The sequence below is a fragment of the Silene latifolia genome, chromosome 10 (genome assembly GCF_048544455.1).
Source record: "Silene latifolia isolate original U9 population chromosome 10, ASM4854445v1, whole genome shotgun sequence".
Lineage (NCBI taxonomy): Eukaryota > Viridiplantae > Streptophyta > Magnoliopsida > Caryophyllales > Caryophyllaceae > Silene > Silene latifolia.
Window position 1 is genome coordinate 64,703,774 of NC_133535.1, and position 19,508 is coordinate 64,723,281.

The window sequence follows — 19,508 nt, forward strand, 5'->3', positions numbered from 1 at the left end:
GAACTAAGATCCAAGTGTAGGATCTCTCCCAAAGCTAAATACCCAAAGCACACTCTTAATTAAAATTAATATTATGAGTACTAGATAATATTAACTTTGTAGAAAATTGACCCAAAATAATTTTGTTTTTGGTCTCCTAAAAACCGGTTTCAAGAGAGGAGAAGAGGAAGGAGAAATCTTTTTATCTCTCTAAAATATTTGATGAATGAATGAATGAATGAATGAATAATGACAATAACATTATTGTGTATAAGGTAAAATTGAGAGGAAAAACCAAGTGGTTTTTGCCTCTAAAAACCGGGTGGTAGGAGGGGCAAAGGGAGCCAATGCATGCCTTTGTTTATCTTCACAATGTAAACTAGGGTTGCATGGCTAGTAAGGTAAGTAATCATTATGTTTACCACTTATATTATAAACACAATATTTAGCCTAATCCCTTTCCTAATTTCGGCACCTTCATAAAATGGAATCCATTTTATTTTTGTCAAACTTGTCTTATGTCACATGTCATATGTAACATAAATTTGTTATGTATTTTTAACATATTAAAAATCAACGTATTAATAAAAATACGTCATATACAAAAATCGACTTACTAATTCATAATTACTTGTACCAAAATCTTTTACCAATTTATAAATCACAACAACTTGTATTTATAATTATTCATTCGAATTCAATTGTTTCCTTAAACAATAATTTCATCCGAGCAATGATACGATTCGATTGCTCAGACCGTATCTCATTTAATCAAATTTCAATGAGATACGTAAAAATTACTTCCAAAATCGTCCGTCAATTTTAATTAAATTAATTGACTCGTAACGTTATACGATCAATTAAATGATCAATTAAGAGTGTTGCCCTGTAGGTATGACCTAGGGGATCAACTGATCACCACCGTCGCACGACAGTAATGTCAAACTCTAGTCAGCCAATCATTACCGATATGTGTGGACCAGTTGACAGTAAAAAATTACTTCCCAATTGTATTCTTTATTATGAGACTTAAACATGTGATCATCATGATCAATAGTCGTGATCGCATTATTGTCGGAGGACACATATTCCAACAATCCCCCACTTGTACTCGACAAGTGTGCGTCACCAATTCTCTTGTCCTATTACTATCTCCCACTCAATGCAAGGTGTCTTTCAGGTCGTACTTGTAAGTGATCATATCGAGAGTGGTTTCCTCAATCTGGAGAATAACTGATTGACCGGATTTATCCACAATGGATACATTCCGAGCGTGGCCACGCATTTCCAGTTCATTACTCCTCGAGTGGCCCTTGGATATTGTTATAACCCTGACTAGGGGTGGACAATTCCTATCGCACTCATTCCCTTCGACTAGCCACAGCCATCATAACCCAAAATATGCCCATTTGACCCCATTTACGAAGGTCGTAGTAACACAAATCAAAGTTAATCTGAAACTGTGCCATCTTAGGTGAATAGTCTTTAGTCAAAAGAATCGACTCATTTGAATACTATAGCAGCTCTCGCCACGACCAGGCTATATAAATTTGCCAGAACTCTATAAGCGGTCATTAGGCCCGACAAAATGTTCCTAACAGTCTGCCTATGTGATCGACTAGTCATCTCACATGACTCTATGGCACTTGAACTTGCCATCAATCGCATCACACTCTAGTCACTTCAAGTCGTCACCTCATGTAAGTAACTATGGTCAAATACAATGTTAATCCATGTTCACTTTAACGGGGTTCAATTGTCTCCACAACCCGTTTGGATGTAACAAAGTGTATGGTGAGTTAATAATAACTCAAATGACAAATGTCGGCATCACACTCGGGTAGTCAATACCATATTACAACCTTGTGATGTATATCGTAAGTGTAAACACTTATTGATTGCAATAGAAGTTTAACATGCCATGTGTCCATGTGTTCAAACTTCTTATACTTGCATTTTCCTTTACATTCATGTTCTCTCTCATAGCATGAACCTTACCAAGTACACATCAAGGTTCCCGACCTTGGTTTTGGTTCTTTATCTTGAAAGAACTTCCTTGTCGATTATCACATAACGAACGAATTTGTGATGAATGATATGACTTGTACTGATCAAGTACTCCATCCACACACAACGCACTAGGTATATGTTTTGCAGAGTCTTGCAACAATTTGTCAAGATGATTGACCTAGCACTTCTCACAAGTCCTAGCATATTAGGAATGATTAGCTTTGAGCAACTTATTCTCTAACTATGTATCTTTCCAAAACTTCTTATTTCTCTTTCTAGCTTGAAGAGGTTTAGGATTCTCATAAATCCTTGCATGTGCTCGGATTTTCTATAATATGTGTAACCTCTTGACACACAATAGAGCATTCCGTCAAACACCGAAATCGCTCATCGGATTCTACTCGAGAATTCATGACGTTTCTATTATGGCTTACCAATGAATCATCATGCTCTTATGCACATGATTCACCATTGGACATGTGCATGATTATTCTAATGGCGGAAACATTAGTAACTTTTAATCATATTATCAACTATTTTTAGGTTCAAGGAACGACCATGACTGCTAATGGCAATTTCATTTTCATTTAAATGAATAACCTATGTGTATGTTGATACGATGTGTATTTCTTAATACTAATCCAATATCTCTTGATGTAATTGGATTCATCATAGTCCATATTCATCCAGAATTGAAAACTCAAATACTTCTTTGAAAGAAGATATTAGCTCGTCATTCCTAATGAGTGATGAGTTGTAAACATTCAAAGGATGATAGCTCCCACTAAATTCCATGTCTTCACATGATAATTTCTACACTCCCACTTAATTCCACATGTTTCGAAATTGATTACTTAATCGAAAACATTTCAAAATTGGAATGTATGATGCTTTGCAAAGTTATTAAGATGAAGCCATATATGTTCCCATCATATCCTTTCAAAATTCCTGTTTCGAAGAGGTCTCATCTTAACCTTATGGAAAGAGATTTCAATATCTAACTTGATCATGTCATAATGATTCGTAGCAATGTCATTGTTTAAACATAAGTAATATCTAATACACGTCCTTCAAAATATCCCTTTTAGAAGGAGGTTTAACCAATTCATTTTCAAAATGAGGTTAACTAATGACATCTGCGTGGTTTAAAACTTTGGCTATTGAAGATATCGGTATATCAATCCTTGCAACCTCTAGTCATAAATATCGCTTATTACTAGGATGTTACATTGATTCATTTAGGCTCTTAAGTAAATATCAAGGTTGAAAATATTGGTCAAAATTTTCATAAACTAGTCAAAACTCTTGTTAAGACTTTACATTAGTCATTTTTCTTCCAAAACTTTCTTTTGGTCTCCTCGTGTAGTTATCTTGAGAACATACTCTTATGATTACTTCACTTGGTCTCTTTAGTCATTTAGAACTTACTTGAGACCATAGATCTCATCTATTGAGTATACTATTTAAATAGATATACCTTCATTCAAATCATTTTCTCTTGCGTAGATCTCATATACACAAGTACACAAATATATCTTGCCTTGTGTGTTGTGTCCTCATATTTCTCCCACTCTATCTTTAGAATAAATACACTATAGATTCTAAGATAGCATATGAGACACAAATAATGATGTTGAAGTATAAGGAGAACTATCTCATAGATTGACTAATAGATTTCGTAAGTGTACTTGGTGATTGACATTCCTTTAAGAGAGTTCATAGACTCAACACTACTTTATAAATGATCATACACAAGCCTTAAGCATGTGGACATATAATGAATCCCGTCATTATAGTTGTCAATTAGATCACTTTAAGTGAATAATCATATGTTTCTAAGAGCAAGCATTTAAATACGGATTTTAGAACAAAGGATAAAATGATAAAACGGGTGACTTGGGTTGCAAACCAAGTCACCATTATCCAAAATACAACAAATTATCCAAAATACCTTTCCATGTCGAACACGGAAACTTAAGGTTCTAAAAATCCAAAACATAATTTAAAATAAGACAATAAAAAGCGAAGCTACATGAAAGCTATTCCTAGCTCCTTGATGGTTTCTTAAGCTTGCTTTTCTTTTCCTTTGTCTTTGCTTGGTGGAGGCCCTATTTACAATAAAAAGGGAGATACATTATCACAACTTTGTATCACAATACCATAGTTGAATTAGAAACATAAAAGAAAGGATAGTCATTTACCTACTGGAGTAATCTTTCCAGCCTTAATATCACCAAGGTATTTGGAACAATTTCTTTTCCAATGTCCCATACCATTACAATAATGGCATTTATCAAGAGGACCCTTCTTGATTTTTGAAGTGCTAGCTTCACAAGTCCTAGCTTTGGTGAAAGTGGGAGCTTGCTTCTTACCCTTCCTCCCATTCTTCTTGAACTTCCCCTTACTCTTAATGCTTATGTTAAGCACATCCTTGGGTGGGTTCACATTTAACCCCATGTCCCTTTCGGCTTGCACAAGTAACTTGTGCAATTCTTCAAGAGACACATCCTTGTCATGCATGTTAAAATTCACCCGGAATTGAACATACGCTTTGACTTTGGACAAGGAGTGTAGAATCCTATCTACAACAAGTTCTTTGGGGATTTCAACTTTTTGAATTTTCAAGGTCTCGACAAGCTCCATAATTTGAGCACATGAGGGCTAACCTTTTGGCCCTCTTTGAGGTCGAGATCAAAGAATGCCGCGGCCGCCTCATATTGGACGATCCGCGGAGTGTGTGAAAACATTGTCACAAGCTTGGAGTAAATCTTATTAGCGTTGCCCATTTTAAAGGCTCTACTTTGGAGATCCGCCTCCATCGCAAATATCAAGACATTTTTCATTGCGGCGGACTCTTTTTGGTAAGCCTCATATGCTTCCCTAGTGGCGGCGGTCGACCTAGTAGTAGGTTCGGGTGGAGAGGCCTCGGTAAGGTAACGAAGCTTGTCGTCACCTTAGGCGGCTAATTTGAGTTGGGCATCCGAATTGGAGAAATTTGACCCATTCTTTTCAAGTTTACATTGATCCATGAAGGATCGGAGCCAAGATGTATTAGCGAGAGGCGTGGCGTTAGGGGTTGGTGTTGCCATTTGTTATGAGAAAAAGAAGTGGTCTACAAAACAAAATAGAAGGAGTAAAACAAATGTCGTTTTAATAATAATACTCGTAAAAATGTATAATTTAAACAAGTTTTATGCATTTTTCTAGTGACCTCTACCCCACTAGATAAATGATTCCAAGACCCAAATTCATATCGACTTAGGCACGGTATGGCCGATGAAACCTTTATCAATATAACTCGGTGGATTAACGTTTTAATCGATTATACTTTTAGAACTCTTGGTCGATAAAATTACTCTAATAATTATCTTTAGCCCAAAACACATCCGACAAGGGCACGGTATGGCCGATGAAACCCTTATAAAAAAACGTTTGTTGAGTTCAATCCAAATTTCGAATAAATGTGTCCATGATCCAAATCCACATCAATTTAGGCACGGTATGGCCGATGAAACCCTTATCAATATGAACTCGGTGGATAGACATTTATCACCCACTTTCCCTACGTAACAAGGTTTGTACCCCGGTAGGGCCGAGTGCACTCCCTCCCGAAATAGGTTTTCATGGTTTCTAGTATTTGGTAAGGCTATGTCTCAATTAATTGTTTTAGCGAGAGGTCATGTCAATTTATTATCTATCACGTTTTAAGTGAACTAAAGCGGTGAACTACGATAATTCTAATTGACACGGTCGATAAACTCGATGAAAGAAGATGCATGTTTTAGTTATGAGGATTTAGCGATGCATGTGACATATAAATAAAATGCAAACATAAAATAAATCCTAGTATGGCCTTCCTAAAATAAAAAAACTATTTAACTATTACATATTCGGAAACCAACTCCATTGGTCCCTTGAACTTCGGTTGTGGCATGCATCTCGAGGTAACACCGTCTTTATGTATCGCCATCTTGAAGAAATCCGTCTTGGGGAACTCCGAGATAAATTAAATTACATAGCAAATTACATAATTTCCTATTATACATTTGTAACTAAAATAAAATAAATCTATTAAATTACAAAACGGTGATACGAGATCACAATAAATTACAACCGAATCGATATTCCCATACATTTCGGGAAATACCAATTAAAACTAAGGCCATACTAAGTAAAAATTACATAATTCAAAAATTACATAAATTAAATTATGACAATCATAAAGAAAATGCAGCAATAGAATATGTATGAACATGCCCAATTTTATGCTAAATCGCCTTTAATTAGCCAATATCGTATATTACTCGGTTTTTACGGATTTGCGTGATTTCAACATTTTATAATCACAAAAATTACATAAATTCATATTTATGCATAAGTTAATTACCCTAACCTCTTAGGACTCAAAATTTAGTCTTCACTAATTATTTGACCATAATTAACTCATATTTCTAAAATTGTTCATTAATGGACCAAAAATTACAAAATAAGCTATAAACTTCAAATAAATCACAAAATTTCAAATAAATTTGAAATTTAAAATTTAAACTCATGAACATTCTGGAAAAAATACCATGACACTCATAATGTTCAAAACTTAGGTTAAAAATTTCGAAATGTTTCCGGAAAAACAATGTTGCAGTTTATCGGTTTTTAACAAAATAATCATAAAAACATGAGAAAAAATATATTCATTAACTTTTCAATTTTAGATCTGAAAAAGATAATAAAATGCAACATGTGACGTTTTTCCTTAGTCATAGATTATGTTTTATTAATTTTTCACTAATAATGTCACTATTTATGCTATTTTTTTCAAAAAAACATAAATCATGCACAAAGACTTCAATATAGCCTATTATTTTACACACATCTTGTAAAATTGCATGTAACAACATACTAAATTTATATGACCAGATTCGAAATTTATCTCATATTAACCTATTTTTCACCTAAAACCGATTTTAATAATGAAAAAAACCATTTTTCGAGCATAAAAAGTCCAAAAATTATGAACATTTACAGGTTATTTCAGAATAATATATGTGACAACATATCCAAAAATCACTGGAAAATTCGAAGTTTAGCTAATTTTAGTTCGAAAATGACATTTATACTCATAAAAATCATATTTTAATGCCATTATTGTATAATATGAACAATAAAATTCCGTAAATTAACCAAAATATCCTTAAAACATTTTAGGACCAGAAATTTTAACATGAATAAATTAATTTCGTGATATATCATAATAACACAAATTATACAAGTTTTATATGTTAATCTTTATAACTCGGAAAAACTTTTAACCGATTTGCATGCAAACAACCATGGCTCATGATACCGATTGAAGGAAAAGTAGATCTATATACTTAACATATTCAAATATGTTTTTAATTTAATTTGTCATAAAATTAATGAATGATCTTATGCATGCAAACACTTAAACAAAATAAAGAAGAAACATTGTTCTTACATTGGATTTTCGGTTTATAGGGCACAAGAGAGATCACCTTTCTCTCTTGTTCTTGTGCTTTCCTTTAGTGGAAGAACTAAGAACCAAGTGTAGGATCTCTCCCAAAGCTAAATACCCAAAGCATACTCTTAATTAAAATTAATATTATGAGTACTGGATAATATTAACTTTGTAGAAAATTGACCCAAAATAATTTTGTTTTTGGTCTCCTAAAAACCGGTTTCAAGAGAGGAGAAGAGGAAGGAGAAATATTTTTATCTCTCTAAAATATTTGATGAATGAATGAATGAATGAATGAATAATGACAATAACATTATTGTGTATAAGGTAAAATTGAGAGGAAAAACCAAGTGGTTTTTGCCTCTAAAAACCGGTGTGTAGCGAGGGGCAAAGGGAGCCAATGCATGCCTTTGTTTATCTTCACAATGTAAACTAGGGTTGCATGGCTAGTAAGGTAAGTAATCATTATGTTTACCACTTATATTATAAACACAATATTTAGCCTAATCCCTTTCCTAATTTCGGCACCTTCATAAAATGGAACCCATTTTATTTTTGTCAAACTTGTCTTATGTCACATGTCATATGTAACATAAATTTGTTATGTATTTTTAACATATTAAAAATCAACGTATTAATAAAAATATGTCATATACAAAAATCGACTTAGTAATTCATAATTACTTGTACCAAAATATTTTACCAATTTATAAATGACAACAACTTGTATTTATAATTATTCATTCGAATTAAATTGTTTCCTTAAACAATAATTTCATCCGAGCAATGATACGATTCGATTACTCAGACCGTATCTCATTTAATCAAATTTCAATGAGATACGTAAAAATTACTTCCAAAATCTGATACGAATAGAGCAGCGGAATTAAGGACGTTTTGTACAGTACTGAGGACTGTTCGTACTAGGTACGCGCAGACCTGGAATTGTTTGATTAAGACAACAAGAACTATTAAAATGACGGACTGTTTTTGGCGAACCGAACGTACTAGGTACGACCCGTTCTGGTTTTTGTGAATAAAAGGGATAGTGTTTGAACAAGCAAGACCTATTACTTGATCAAGGTGAGAGAGACCAAGACCTATTGATCTACAACTCGAAAGTTTAATCGAAATCGCGTTTCAACCAAATCAGTTTTGTTTCTAAGCAAGAAACGATTTTAACACAAGTGTTTTGTTGGTAATTTCTTGATGATTTTATTCAAGCAAATGAAGGCCTTATATAGCCCTCCAAGCAGCCGTGCAAGCCTAGCAAAGTGAAGAGTTTATCATTTACTCTTCACTTAATTACAATCATTAAAACAACTAGTTCATTGAACTTAGACAAACAACAATTTAAGCTAACATTTTATTGTAAACATAATCTGAAAATGTAAGATAAAAATGTCTTGTGGACCGTCCTCCTTGGATTGCGTGCCTTCCCCATCAGCTCCTAAGTTCCACACTTAGCAAATTAACCAAAGAAGGATAATTGTAGCTTAAAGGCTGAAAATTACGGACCAACATCAGACCTTCCCCTTGAGTGTTCATAACCAACTCGTCCAGCCCATCAACTAACTCCGAGTCATTAGCTTGGTTCGCATCATCCCCTCCCCCTTGAAAAGGAATTGACCTCAATTCAGCTAGGCCATCGTCATCCAAGTAAGGAGAGAGATCACCAACATTAAAAGTGGCGTGAACACCATAATCACCGGGAAGTTCAACCTTGTAAGCATTGTTGTTCACCCGACCCACAATATTGTAAGGACCTTCCGCTCTAGGCATTAGTTTATTCTTTCGTTTGCTTGGAAAACGCTCATTTCTCAAATACACCCAAACCAAGTCTCCAACCTCAAACACCCTTGGCTTCTTATTCTTGCTTGACTTGCGTTTATAGGCTGCATTCACGGCTTTAATTCTTGCACGGACTTGCTCATGGAGCTTCAACATTGCTTTCAACTTGGACTCGGCATCTTTATGCACCAACTCATCTTTAGGCAACGGAATTAAATCCAAAGGAAGATAAGGATTAATACCATATACAATTTCAAATGGCGAATGACCCGTAGCATGAGTAGGCGACCTGTTATAAGCAAATTCGGCATGAGAAAGCTTGAGATCCCAATCCTTTTCTGTCTTGCTCACAAGCCCACGCAACAAAGTTCCCAAAGTACGACGGGTGACCTCGGTTTGCTCATCCGTTTGAGGATGGTGAGAGGTACTAAACAGCAACTTTGTACCCACTTTCCTCCATAATGTATTCCAAAAGTAGCTCAAGAATTTAGAATCCCGATCCGACACAATAGTCTTTGGAATGCCATGTAACCTCACAATTTCCCGATAGTATAAATCAGCCACATTAGAATCATCATCGGTTTTATGGCAAGCAACAAAATGAGCCATCTTGGAAAAACGATCAACCACCACCATGATAGCATCCTTACCACGTTGAGTGCGTGGCAAAGCAACAATGAAGTCCATAGAAACATCGTCCCAAGGTCTGACCAGAATTGGCAAGGGAGTATATTCACCCGGTTTGAACTTGCTTTTCGAAACTTGACAAGTAACACACTTACCCACGATGTTGTGAACATCTTTTTGCAATCGTGGCCATAAGAAATGCTCTTTCAAGATCTCTACGGTCTTAGCCACCCCGAAGTGACCAGCTAGCCCTCCACCGTCAGCCTCCCTTACAGGTAGTTCTCGAATCGGATGCTTAGGAACACGAAGTTGATTTCCTTTAAAAAGAAAACCGTCTTGAATCAAATACTCTCCCTTAGCTCCTGATTTGCACTCAAGATATATTGCACCAAAATCTACATCTTCACCATAATAATCCTTCAAAGTCTCAAAGCCCAAAAGACGGACATCAAGCGTGGACAGCAAGGTATACCGATGAGATAAAGCATCGGCTACGACATTACTCTTCCCATTTTTATATTTGGATGAAAAGTGAAATGATTGTAAGAACTCCACCCATTTTGCGTGCCTATGATTCAACTTCTGCGGCCCATTAATATACTTCAAGGACTCATGATCAGAATGCAATATAAAATGGTTAGGACGGAGATAGTGACTCCAATGATCAAGAGCCCGGACAATAGCATAAAATTCCTTATCATAAGTGCAATAATTCAATCGAGCCCCACCCAATTTCTCCGAGAAGTAGGCAATATGACGTTTCCCTTGAATCAAAATAGCCCCTATTCCCACGCCACTAGCATCACACTCGACCTCGAAAGGTTGAGAAAAGTCGGGTGAAGCCAAGATAGGAGCGGTAAACAACCGATCCTTAATTGTTTCAAAAGCTTGCTTAGCAGCCCCGCCCCAACTAAAACTTCCCTTTTTTCAAACACTCCGTTATAGGGCTGGTTATGGTACTGAAATCTCGAATAAATCGACGATAAAATGAAGCAAGCCCATGAAAAGATCGTACCTCACTAACGGTTTTAGGTTATGGGCATGATCGAATTGCTTCAATTTTTTATTGATCAACCGAGACACCATCCTTGGACACCACGTATCCCAAGAAAACCACGCTCTCCACAAGAAAAGAGCACTTCTCACGCTTCCCATAAAGTTTCGACTTCGAATGTTTCAACACTTGCCTCAAATGTTCAAAATGATCATCTATGCTCCTGCTATACACCAATATATCATCAAGATAAACCACAACAAATCTGCCCAAGAAAGATTTAAGTACCTCGTTCATCAATCTCATAAAGGTACTTGGAGCATTGGTAAGACCGAATGGCATGCCGGTCCATTCATACAACCCATGCTTCGTTTTGAAAGCCGTCTTCCATTCATCGCCTTCGCGCATCCGAATCGGATGGTAACCACTCCTAAGGTCGATCTTTGAGAAAATAACCGAACCATGAAGCTCGTCAAGCATATCATCGAGCCTTGGGATTGGGAAGCGGTATTTGATTGTTATGTTATTCATGGCACGACTATCAACACACATTCTCCACGACCCATCTTTCTTTGGCACAAGTAGTACCGACAAAGACAAGGACTTATACTCTCACGAACATAGCCCCTAGCCATCAATTCATCGATTTGCTTTTGGAGTTCCTTTGTTTCTTCGGGATTACAACGATAAGCAGCCTTATTCGGGAGAGATGAGCCCGGAATAAGGTCAATTTGATGCTCAATGCCCCGAATAGGAGGCAAACCAGCCGGTAATTCATCGGGAAATACATCACTAAACTCCGTAAGGAGCTTTTCAACTCGGTCATTTTCCTGCAAAACAACATTAGAACTCGAATTTTCTTTAGCAACCAGTAAGAAAACCCGTTCACCACTATCAATAGCACGCTCCACATCCCGTTCTCCAATCAACAACGACATACCAGCCTTGGGGACCGTGTTTGTGGCAGCAACACGGCTGTTTTGAGGTGGTAAAGGCTTGAGCTCAATTCGTTTTCCCTTGTCCTTCAACTCATATTCATTACACCTTCCCCGATGCAACACAACCTGATCAAATTGCCAAGGTCGACCCAACAAGATATGACAAGCGTCCATGGGTATAACGTCACACAAAACCTCATCAACATATGAACCCATTGCTAAATTCACACGGGCCTGTTTAGTAACTTTGACACTACTACCGTTATCTAGCCAATGCAACGCATAAGGATGGGGATATTTTGTGGTCTTACGACCCAATTTAGACACCATTTCAGTAGAGGCAACGTTAGTCCAACTCCCTCCATCGATAATTAGACTCACCCATCTATCATTCACCTTACAATTAGTATGAAACAGTTGGTTTCGCTGTCCCGACTCAATTGGTTTAGACTCAACTTTCTAAGTTCGCAAAACCAAATTAGTATTGACATTTGGTGCCTCATAACCCTCTACTTCTTCTTCCCCTTCCTCATTATCATTAGGAATCAGAAACTCATTCATTTGTTCCTCCTCGGTCAACAATTCATCCCGACACTCTAAGGCTTCTCTTAAGGTCACAACTCGTTGATTAGGACACGCACTTTGATAATGACCGAATCCTTGACACTTAAAGCATCGAACCTTAGCCAAACTAGTCTCTTTTCCCGGGGTTTTTGAGGACTGACCAGCGGTGTTTTTAGGGTTGCCAGTCGAGGTGTTAGACACGGACTGGTCATTTGAAGTACCGACAGATTTAGACTCGGGTTTCGACCATGATTTAGGCTTACTCGATTCTGAATTTGATCCACTCCCATACTTAGGTTTCCCTTGGGATTCAACTTTCAAACAAAGACTACACAAGGTATCAAAATCAGAATATTGGTATAACTCAACCGTGCTAGCAATGTTATAATTTAAACCACGCAAAAATCGAGCAATTTTTTGTTCCTCTACTTCCTCCAATTCACCCATAATAGCAAGATTCTGAAATTCATCTGAGTACTCGCTAACACTCAATTTGCCTTGTCTAAAATCAGCGATTTTGCGATAAGTAGACAGCCTATGAGTCGATGGTACATACCTTTTCTGTAGTTTGCGTTTTAGGGACACCCAAGAATCAATTTTCTCCTTGCCTTCTCGGACCCTCTTAGCCTTCATCGCCTCATACCACAGCGATGCTCCTTTGCTCAATTTCAGAATTGCAAACCTACACCTCTTATCATCATCCAAGTCTTTAAAATCGAATAAACGATCGATTTTCCGTTCCCACTCCAAATAGGCCTCGGGATCAGCCCCTCCAACGAATTCAGGAAGATCACTCGCTTTGAATGCATCAACAATTCGTTCTCCTCTTCTAGGTTGCCAACGCTCATCGCGCACGAGCATGTTTCAAGGCTTCCCGTAATTGATGAATGAATTCTGGACTGTTGAAATCCACCGACATAGTTAAACAAGGATCAAGAGCCGAAGCTCTGATACCACAAATGATACGAATAGAGCCGCAGAATTAAGGACGGTTTGGACAGTACTGAGGATTGTTCGTAATAGGTACGCGCAGACCTGGAATTGTTTGATTAAGACAACAAGAACTATTAAAATGACGGACTGTTTTTGGCGAACCGAACGTACTAGGTACGACCCGTTCTGGTTTTTGTGAATAAAAGGGATAGTGTTTGAACAAGCAAGACCTCTTACTTGATCAAGGTTAGAGAGACCAAGACCTATTGATCTACAACTCGAAAGTTTAATCGAAATCGCGTTTCAACCAAATCAGTTTTGTTTCTAAGCAAGAAACGATTTTAACACAAGTGTTTTTTTGGTAATTTCTGGATGATTTTATTCAAGCAAATGAAGGCCTTATATAGCCCTTCAAGCAGCCGTGCAAGCCTAGCAAAGTGAAGAGTTTATCATTTACTCTTCACTTAATTACAATCATTAAAACAACTAGTTCATTGAACTTAGACAAACAACAATTTAAGCTAACATTTTATTGTAAACATAATCTGAAAATGTAAGATAAAAATGTCTTGTGGACCGTCCTCCTTGGATTGCGTGCCTTCCCCATCAGCTCCTAAGTTCCACACTTAGCAAATTAACCAAAGAAGGATAATTGTAGCTTAAAGGCTGAAAATTACGGACCAACATCAGACCTTCCCCTTGAGTGTTCATAACCAACTCATCCAGCCCATCAACTAACTCCGAGTCATTAGCTTGGTTCGCATCAAAATCGTCCGTCAATTTTAATTAAATTAATTGACTCGTAACGTTATACGATCAATTAATTGATCAATTAAGAGTGTTGCCCTATAGGTATGACCTAGGGGATCAACTGATCACCACCGTCGCACGACAGTAATGTCAAACTCTAGTCAGCCAATCATTACCGATATGTGTGGAACAGTTGACAGTAAAAAATTACTTCCCAATTGTATTCTTTATTATGAGACTTAAACATGTGATCATCATGATCAACAGTCGTGATCGCATTATTGTCGGAGGACACATATTCCAACACCAACTCCACCAGCCATGAAGAGGTTCTCCAGGTCCAGTGTTGGGGTGCCTAAATGGCCCCTTAATCAAGCTTAGTCTAGTCTGATAATCAAGTCCAGGGTCCACGCATCAGTTTATTTTGTTTTAACATCAATCCAGTCACAAGTCAAGTGGAATTGGTTAGGAGAAGGGTCACTATCAGGTTACCATTTTTGGGTCAAACAAGGCTCTAATGCAAGCCAACTAGAGTAAGCATCATTCCAGCACAATTCGGATAAAACAAATCCTCTTTACGACTCTAGACAGTGCTGCAACCTTTCACAAAGAAACTTCAAGCTTCACTAAGCAAAGACAAAAGCAGTTGACTGACAGACTACTTTTTCTGCAATTCACTTGTTATTTACCTAGCTTTTTCAGTTTTACCCCCTTACCACTCCCACATTGTAAGATATTTGTCCTTAGCTTTATGTACTAGCTTAATCCTGGCTCTAGGATTCAAATGTAACTGAGCACAACTCCCAGAAATCCCTATATAATGAGCATTGCCTGCAATGGAAACATCAGACTGCTTTTGAACCAAAATCTGAGTTATTTACTCTAAATTAAGTCTTCACAACTTGTACTTAGCTTAGTTGTAAGTCAGGCTTGATTCTAATATGTGCATTGTTGTGATTAGAGATTAAGGACCATGTGGACATGGGCCACCGCCGATCCGTGGACGTAGGCCACCTACACGCCAAGCCAATCTGTAGACATATAGCGGTCGGAAAGCCACGTTTGGAGGCGTAGAAATGCTTTCGACCGGATCGCTTTAGATCGGTCGGTTTCGTCTCGGCAAAGGTCTCAAAACGATGTAGAGATGTTCGGAGTCACCACCAAGCATTTGTGGGATGCTTGGAACCCGTTCGAATCCACTTTATACCAAGGTCAATCAAGGCAAAAAGCGGTTTTTGACATAGGTACTAAAGATAAGGACTCGTCCCCCTTTTAACATTCTACGCCTAAAATGACTCTCGTACGCCCTGGATAAGGCCATCCACTATCCAAAGGTTCTGAGTAAGGGGTGAGGGTACGTATTGGGAAGCCCTTTAATCACACACCCAATCCCGCCCGCGTTAGCGGCCTCTACTGATTGATCGTGGTTGTTTAAGTGCAAGAGTTGATAAAACGGTTTAAATGCACGAATTGTAACATTTCGTTTGATGTTTATGAGTGTCTTGATATTGGATTTTCTAGTGGATAATATTTTAGTGAAACGGAGCTAGCAGCGTTTGTGGATGGTAGTTGGTAGTGTATGGAGTTAGTGTCGAGAGAGACAATGATGTAGTTGCTACGATATCGTGAGCCATGTTGTGGAGGTAGGAATAGTTGGTGAAGTTGCTGTTAAGAGTTCATGTTTTATAGGTTGGGGTTTTGTTTTAAGTTCTTAGTTGTGTTGTTCTATCTTGATCGAGTTAGTATGTTTGTTTTTATGTATGGGTTAAACTTCGGAGACGAAGTTCCTTTTAAGGAGGGAAGACTGTAACACTACGGTTTTCTATGTCTATGGGTACTCTATCGAGTGGTACTGACTCTGTCGATTAAATATGTTTTTATACGAATTAGTAGTCTGCCTGATGGGTACTCGATCGAGTACGTGTGGCACTCGATCGAGTAAGGGGCACTCGATCGAGTAAGTCACTTACTCGATCGAGTAAGTCACTTACTCGATCGAGTAAGTGTGTTTTACGGGTTTGTTTTGACGGGTTTTGCTAATAACCTGAGATTAATATAAAAGGCTTCCGTCATTTTCTTTAATCACTTTTTCACCTTTCTAAACCTCTCAAAAGAAAAAGAAGTTACGTAGTTCTCTCTCGTCGCGTTGTTGGCAAATGCTAAGGGCTAGAGTCATTGGATCGTTGAGTTCTTTACGCCTGTGAGACCGTCGCATTGTGGGTAAGCTCCTAGTATGATTTTTATATCGTTTCATTGATTTTAGTTGAAACACTAATTGGGTAATTTGGGGGTTTTGGGGAGTATGGTTGATGTTAGATTGTGATTGTATGATTGTGTGTTTATAGGAGATAATTTCGTTGAAGAACGATTGTGATTAGCTGATTGTGATGATCTTGGTGATTGCTTTCCAGGTATGGTTTCCCTACTCAGTATTGGCTACATAATGTGTGGTGTTTGTGATGGTGATTTTTGGTTAATTATATTGTTGGTTTGATTTTGATGGTTGTTGGTTGTATATTATTGATTGGTTGTGTATCTTTCAGTGAACTTCGGGGTGCGTCCCTGGCTGAGTGGAGTCACTTGCAGGATTGGCTTCACGCCCTTAATTCGCCTTCTGTGGAACCCGCCATAGAAGGGATGTGCACATTAATGAACATGGGTTTATCGCTCGATGGAGATGAGCGGGGCTTAGATGGGAACGGCTACGGTCCCCCACTGGCGGCGAGGAGTACTTGTTTTGATGGGTACTCTGGCAGGGCTATACACTTTAGTGTGTAGTCAGTTGTGTGGAGATTGGAGATGGAGACTGGAGATTGGTTTGAGCTATTTGAGTTGTTTATGTTCATGTTTCATTGTGGCTATTGTTTTTATGTAATCTGTACAGACCCCGTTTAAATGTTTTTAAAAACTGTGGTGATCCATTCAAGGGTGGTGAGAAGTTATTGAGCAGGTATGATTGATGCGCATGGGATAGCTGGGTAGAGTCGTCACGAGCTGTTTTAGAAGCCTTCCGCTGTGTCGAACGTTGTTCTTTAGCTAGTCGGTTTAATATTTGACAACCTTTGTATTTTCTTTTATCAGTTTCGTTTTGGTTGTATCACTTTAAACTTTATTATCATTTAAATATGTTTCGTTATTGTCTATTTGAGTATCATTGCCTCGGGTAACCTAGATGGTGACGTTCTCATACCTTATGTGGTCCTGGTAAGGCACTTGGAGTATGGGGGTGTCACAAAGTGGTATCAGAGCGACGATCATGAAACCTGTAACCAATGAACCTAATGAACATAGGGAGTCAAACTAAAATGAACCCGGGTAGGAGTTGTAGGAGCTAATGCAAAGATTTGGGAGACGTCCTAAAGTCGCGAACTCACCCTACAACTTTAAACCGGTCACTAGGGGGTGTTATGGGATCGCTATGTGTTTACTAATGTTCTATTTCTTATGTTAGATGATGTGTGATATGAATGTGTTGGATGGATGGGTGTTATATGGTTGAATGGAGGTGTGGTGGAAAAGATGAAGGTAATTGTTCATGATAACAAGAATTGTGGTGGGAATCGCTACTAGTTACTATTGTTTATATGCATATGATTGGATGAATAAATTGTATGAATACGGGTATGAATATGGTCTATGAATTGGTTTGAAAAGATGAAGTAAGGAATTGCATGAGAATATGAAATTCATGTGGAGAACATGTTTATGTGATGGAAGTGGATTTTCTACTTTTGCTATGATAGTAACATGTGAATAGGGGATTTTATGTCGTATATTATGTTATTGTTGTACGTAAAGGTATAGATTAAAAGCATGTGGGTAAATCATGATTGATAAGTTACATAATCTATGTGCATGATGAATGTTGTTGCCGGGCTTTTGGAGATAGTAAAATGTGATTAGAATATTGGTTTTATGAGTATTGAATTGTTTTTGTTTACCTTGTTGTCGTTTAAGTTGTTTGGAAGTAAAAATCAAGTTGTTGTATTTTTCGATTATAGAGAGGTTGTCTTTAAACTGTTATAACTTGAGATGTATATATGATTTTGATGTGATTCCAATTGGAGATGATAGCTTGTTCTGTTATAATTCTAACGATAGGTTACATGCCCAAAATGACCAAGAAACGAGTGAGATATGACCGTTTTACAAAACTTGGACATTGCTGAAAAATGCGTAGGGTACTCGATCGAGTGGGGCTTACTCAATCGAGTGCACCTCTTGTTACTCGATCGAGTAACTCTTACTCGATCGAGTAGCCCTAGTAATTTGTTTTACGTGTCTCTGACCTTCACCTACTCGATCGAGTAAGTCACTCACTCGATCGAGTGACCTGTACTCGATCTAGTGACCCCTGTTTTGGGTCATATGCTTATCTTTTGACTTTGTTGCCTATTATGTTTAATTCAAAGGTGTCTTTTGCTTCCTTATGCATTGTTTTACGTATGTGTTGGTCCTGATGCTTAAGTTACCCAATCTTGTGATGTCAGGAGTGGCACCTGGGTGAGTATGAGTTCGGTGGGGGAGGACATGAATTATATGTGGTTGTGATAGGTAGTGGAAAAGAAAAGAAAGATTGGTAAGGCTTATTAAGGCATAGAGCATGTTTTGTGAGATGAGATGAGTGATATGATTGTGTGTTGAGTAATGTAAAAGTAAGTGAATATGGGCTAGGGATGATGTGCGTCTAAGGAACGTGAGAATGAAAAGATTGAAAGGAAGGATGTGGATAGTGACAACTTGAGATGTGTAAAGAATTATGGCGGGAGATGGTTAGGAATCGTGTGGGTTAAGAATATATGTAGTGAAAGGTCGTTTTAGAGGGATTGAGAAGAGTGGTATATAGTGAACTTAATGGAAACATGTCGCGACGTGGATTTGCAGATAGTGAGTAAGTTTGGCAATTTGCATTATCAAGAGGTGAAACTAATGTGTGATTTCCTTGGGCAAGTAACATTATGAAATGAGTTTTGGGATTCTAAAAAGAAAAAAAAAACTGATTGGTGATAAGTGTGAGTGATAGCATGATAAGAAAAGATCTATGGTAAGAAAGAGTGAGATGATATTGATATGAAATAATGGGATTTGAGCTTCGGAGCAATGAGAAGGTAACCGGAGCACTAAAGAGTTAGGTAGAGGTAATAAGGAGTTGAGCTATTAATTGGTATTGTTGAGTGTAAAGAGAAACGAAGGATAAAAATAAGCTGAGAAAAATATTGACCGGAGTTATGTGATATAGAAGTAAGGAATCGTCGAGATGTATGATACTATCATGAGGATGTGAGTTAATGGTTATAAAGGAGTTTCAGGACAACATGATTAGTCAGGAGTTTCGAGGAATTAAGGGAGTAAGAAGTTGGTAGAGTATTTGCACGATAGGAGATCTTGGTGGGGAGTTGGGTGACGATAGAACTAAGGATGGATTGGACATAATGTGGAGGTAATT

At 37.6% G+C, this 19,508-nt stretch overlaps 2 protein-coding genes across 2 annotated transcripts; both read right to left on the reverse strand.

The window, feature by feature from the left end:
* Positions 1 to 11,404: 11,404 nt before the first annotated feature.
* Positions 11,405 to 12,145, reverse strand: LOC141607682 (uncharacterized). The gene has a single exon (XM_074427038.1). It carries the CDS (start codon positions 12,143 to 12,145, stop codon positions 11,405 to 11,407), a length of 741 nt encoding a protein of 246 aa, XP_074283139.1.
* Positions 12,146 to 12,274: 129 nt separating this feature from the next.
* On the reverse strand, positions 12,275 to 13,240 carry LOC141607683 (uncharacterized). Its single transcript, XM_074427039.1, has one exon. It carries the CDS (start codon positions 13,238 to 13,240, stop codon positions 12,275 to 12,277), a length of 966 nt encoding a protein of 321 aa, XP_074283140.1.
* Positions 13,241 to 19,508: the final 6,268 nt, after the last annotated feature.

What these genes read in the sequence shown, in the direction of transcription:
- LOC141607682 (XM_074427038.1), bottom strand. Translation starts at nt 12,145, where the DNA reads ATGGTGTCTAAATTGGGTCGTAAGACCACAAAATATCCCCATCCTTAT.
- LOC141607683 (XM_074427039.1), bottom strand. Translation starts at nt 13,240, where the DNA reads ATGCTCGTGCGCGATGAGCGTTGGCAACCTAGAAGAGGAGAACGAATT.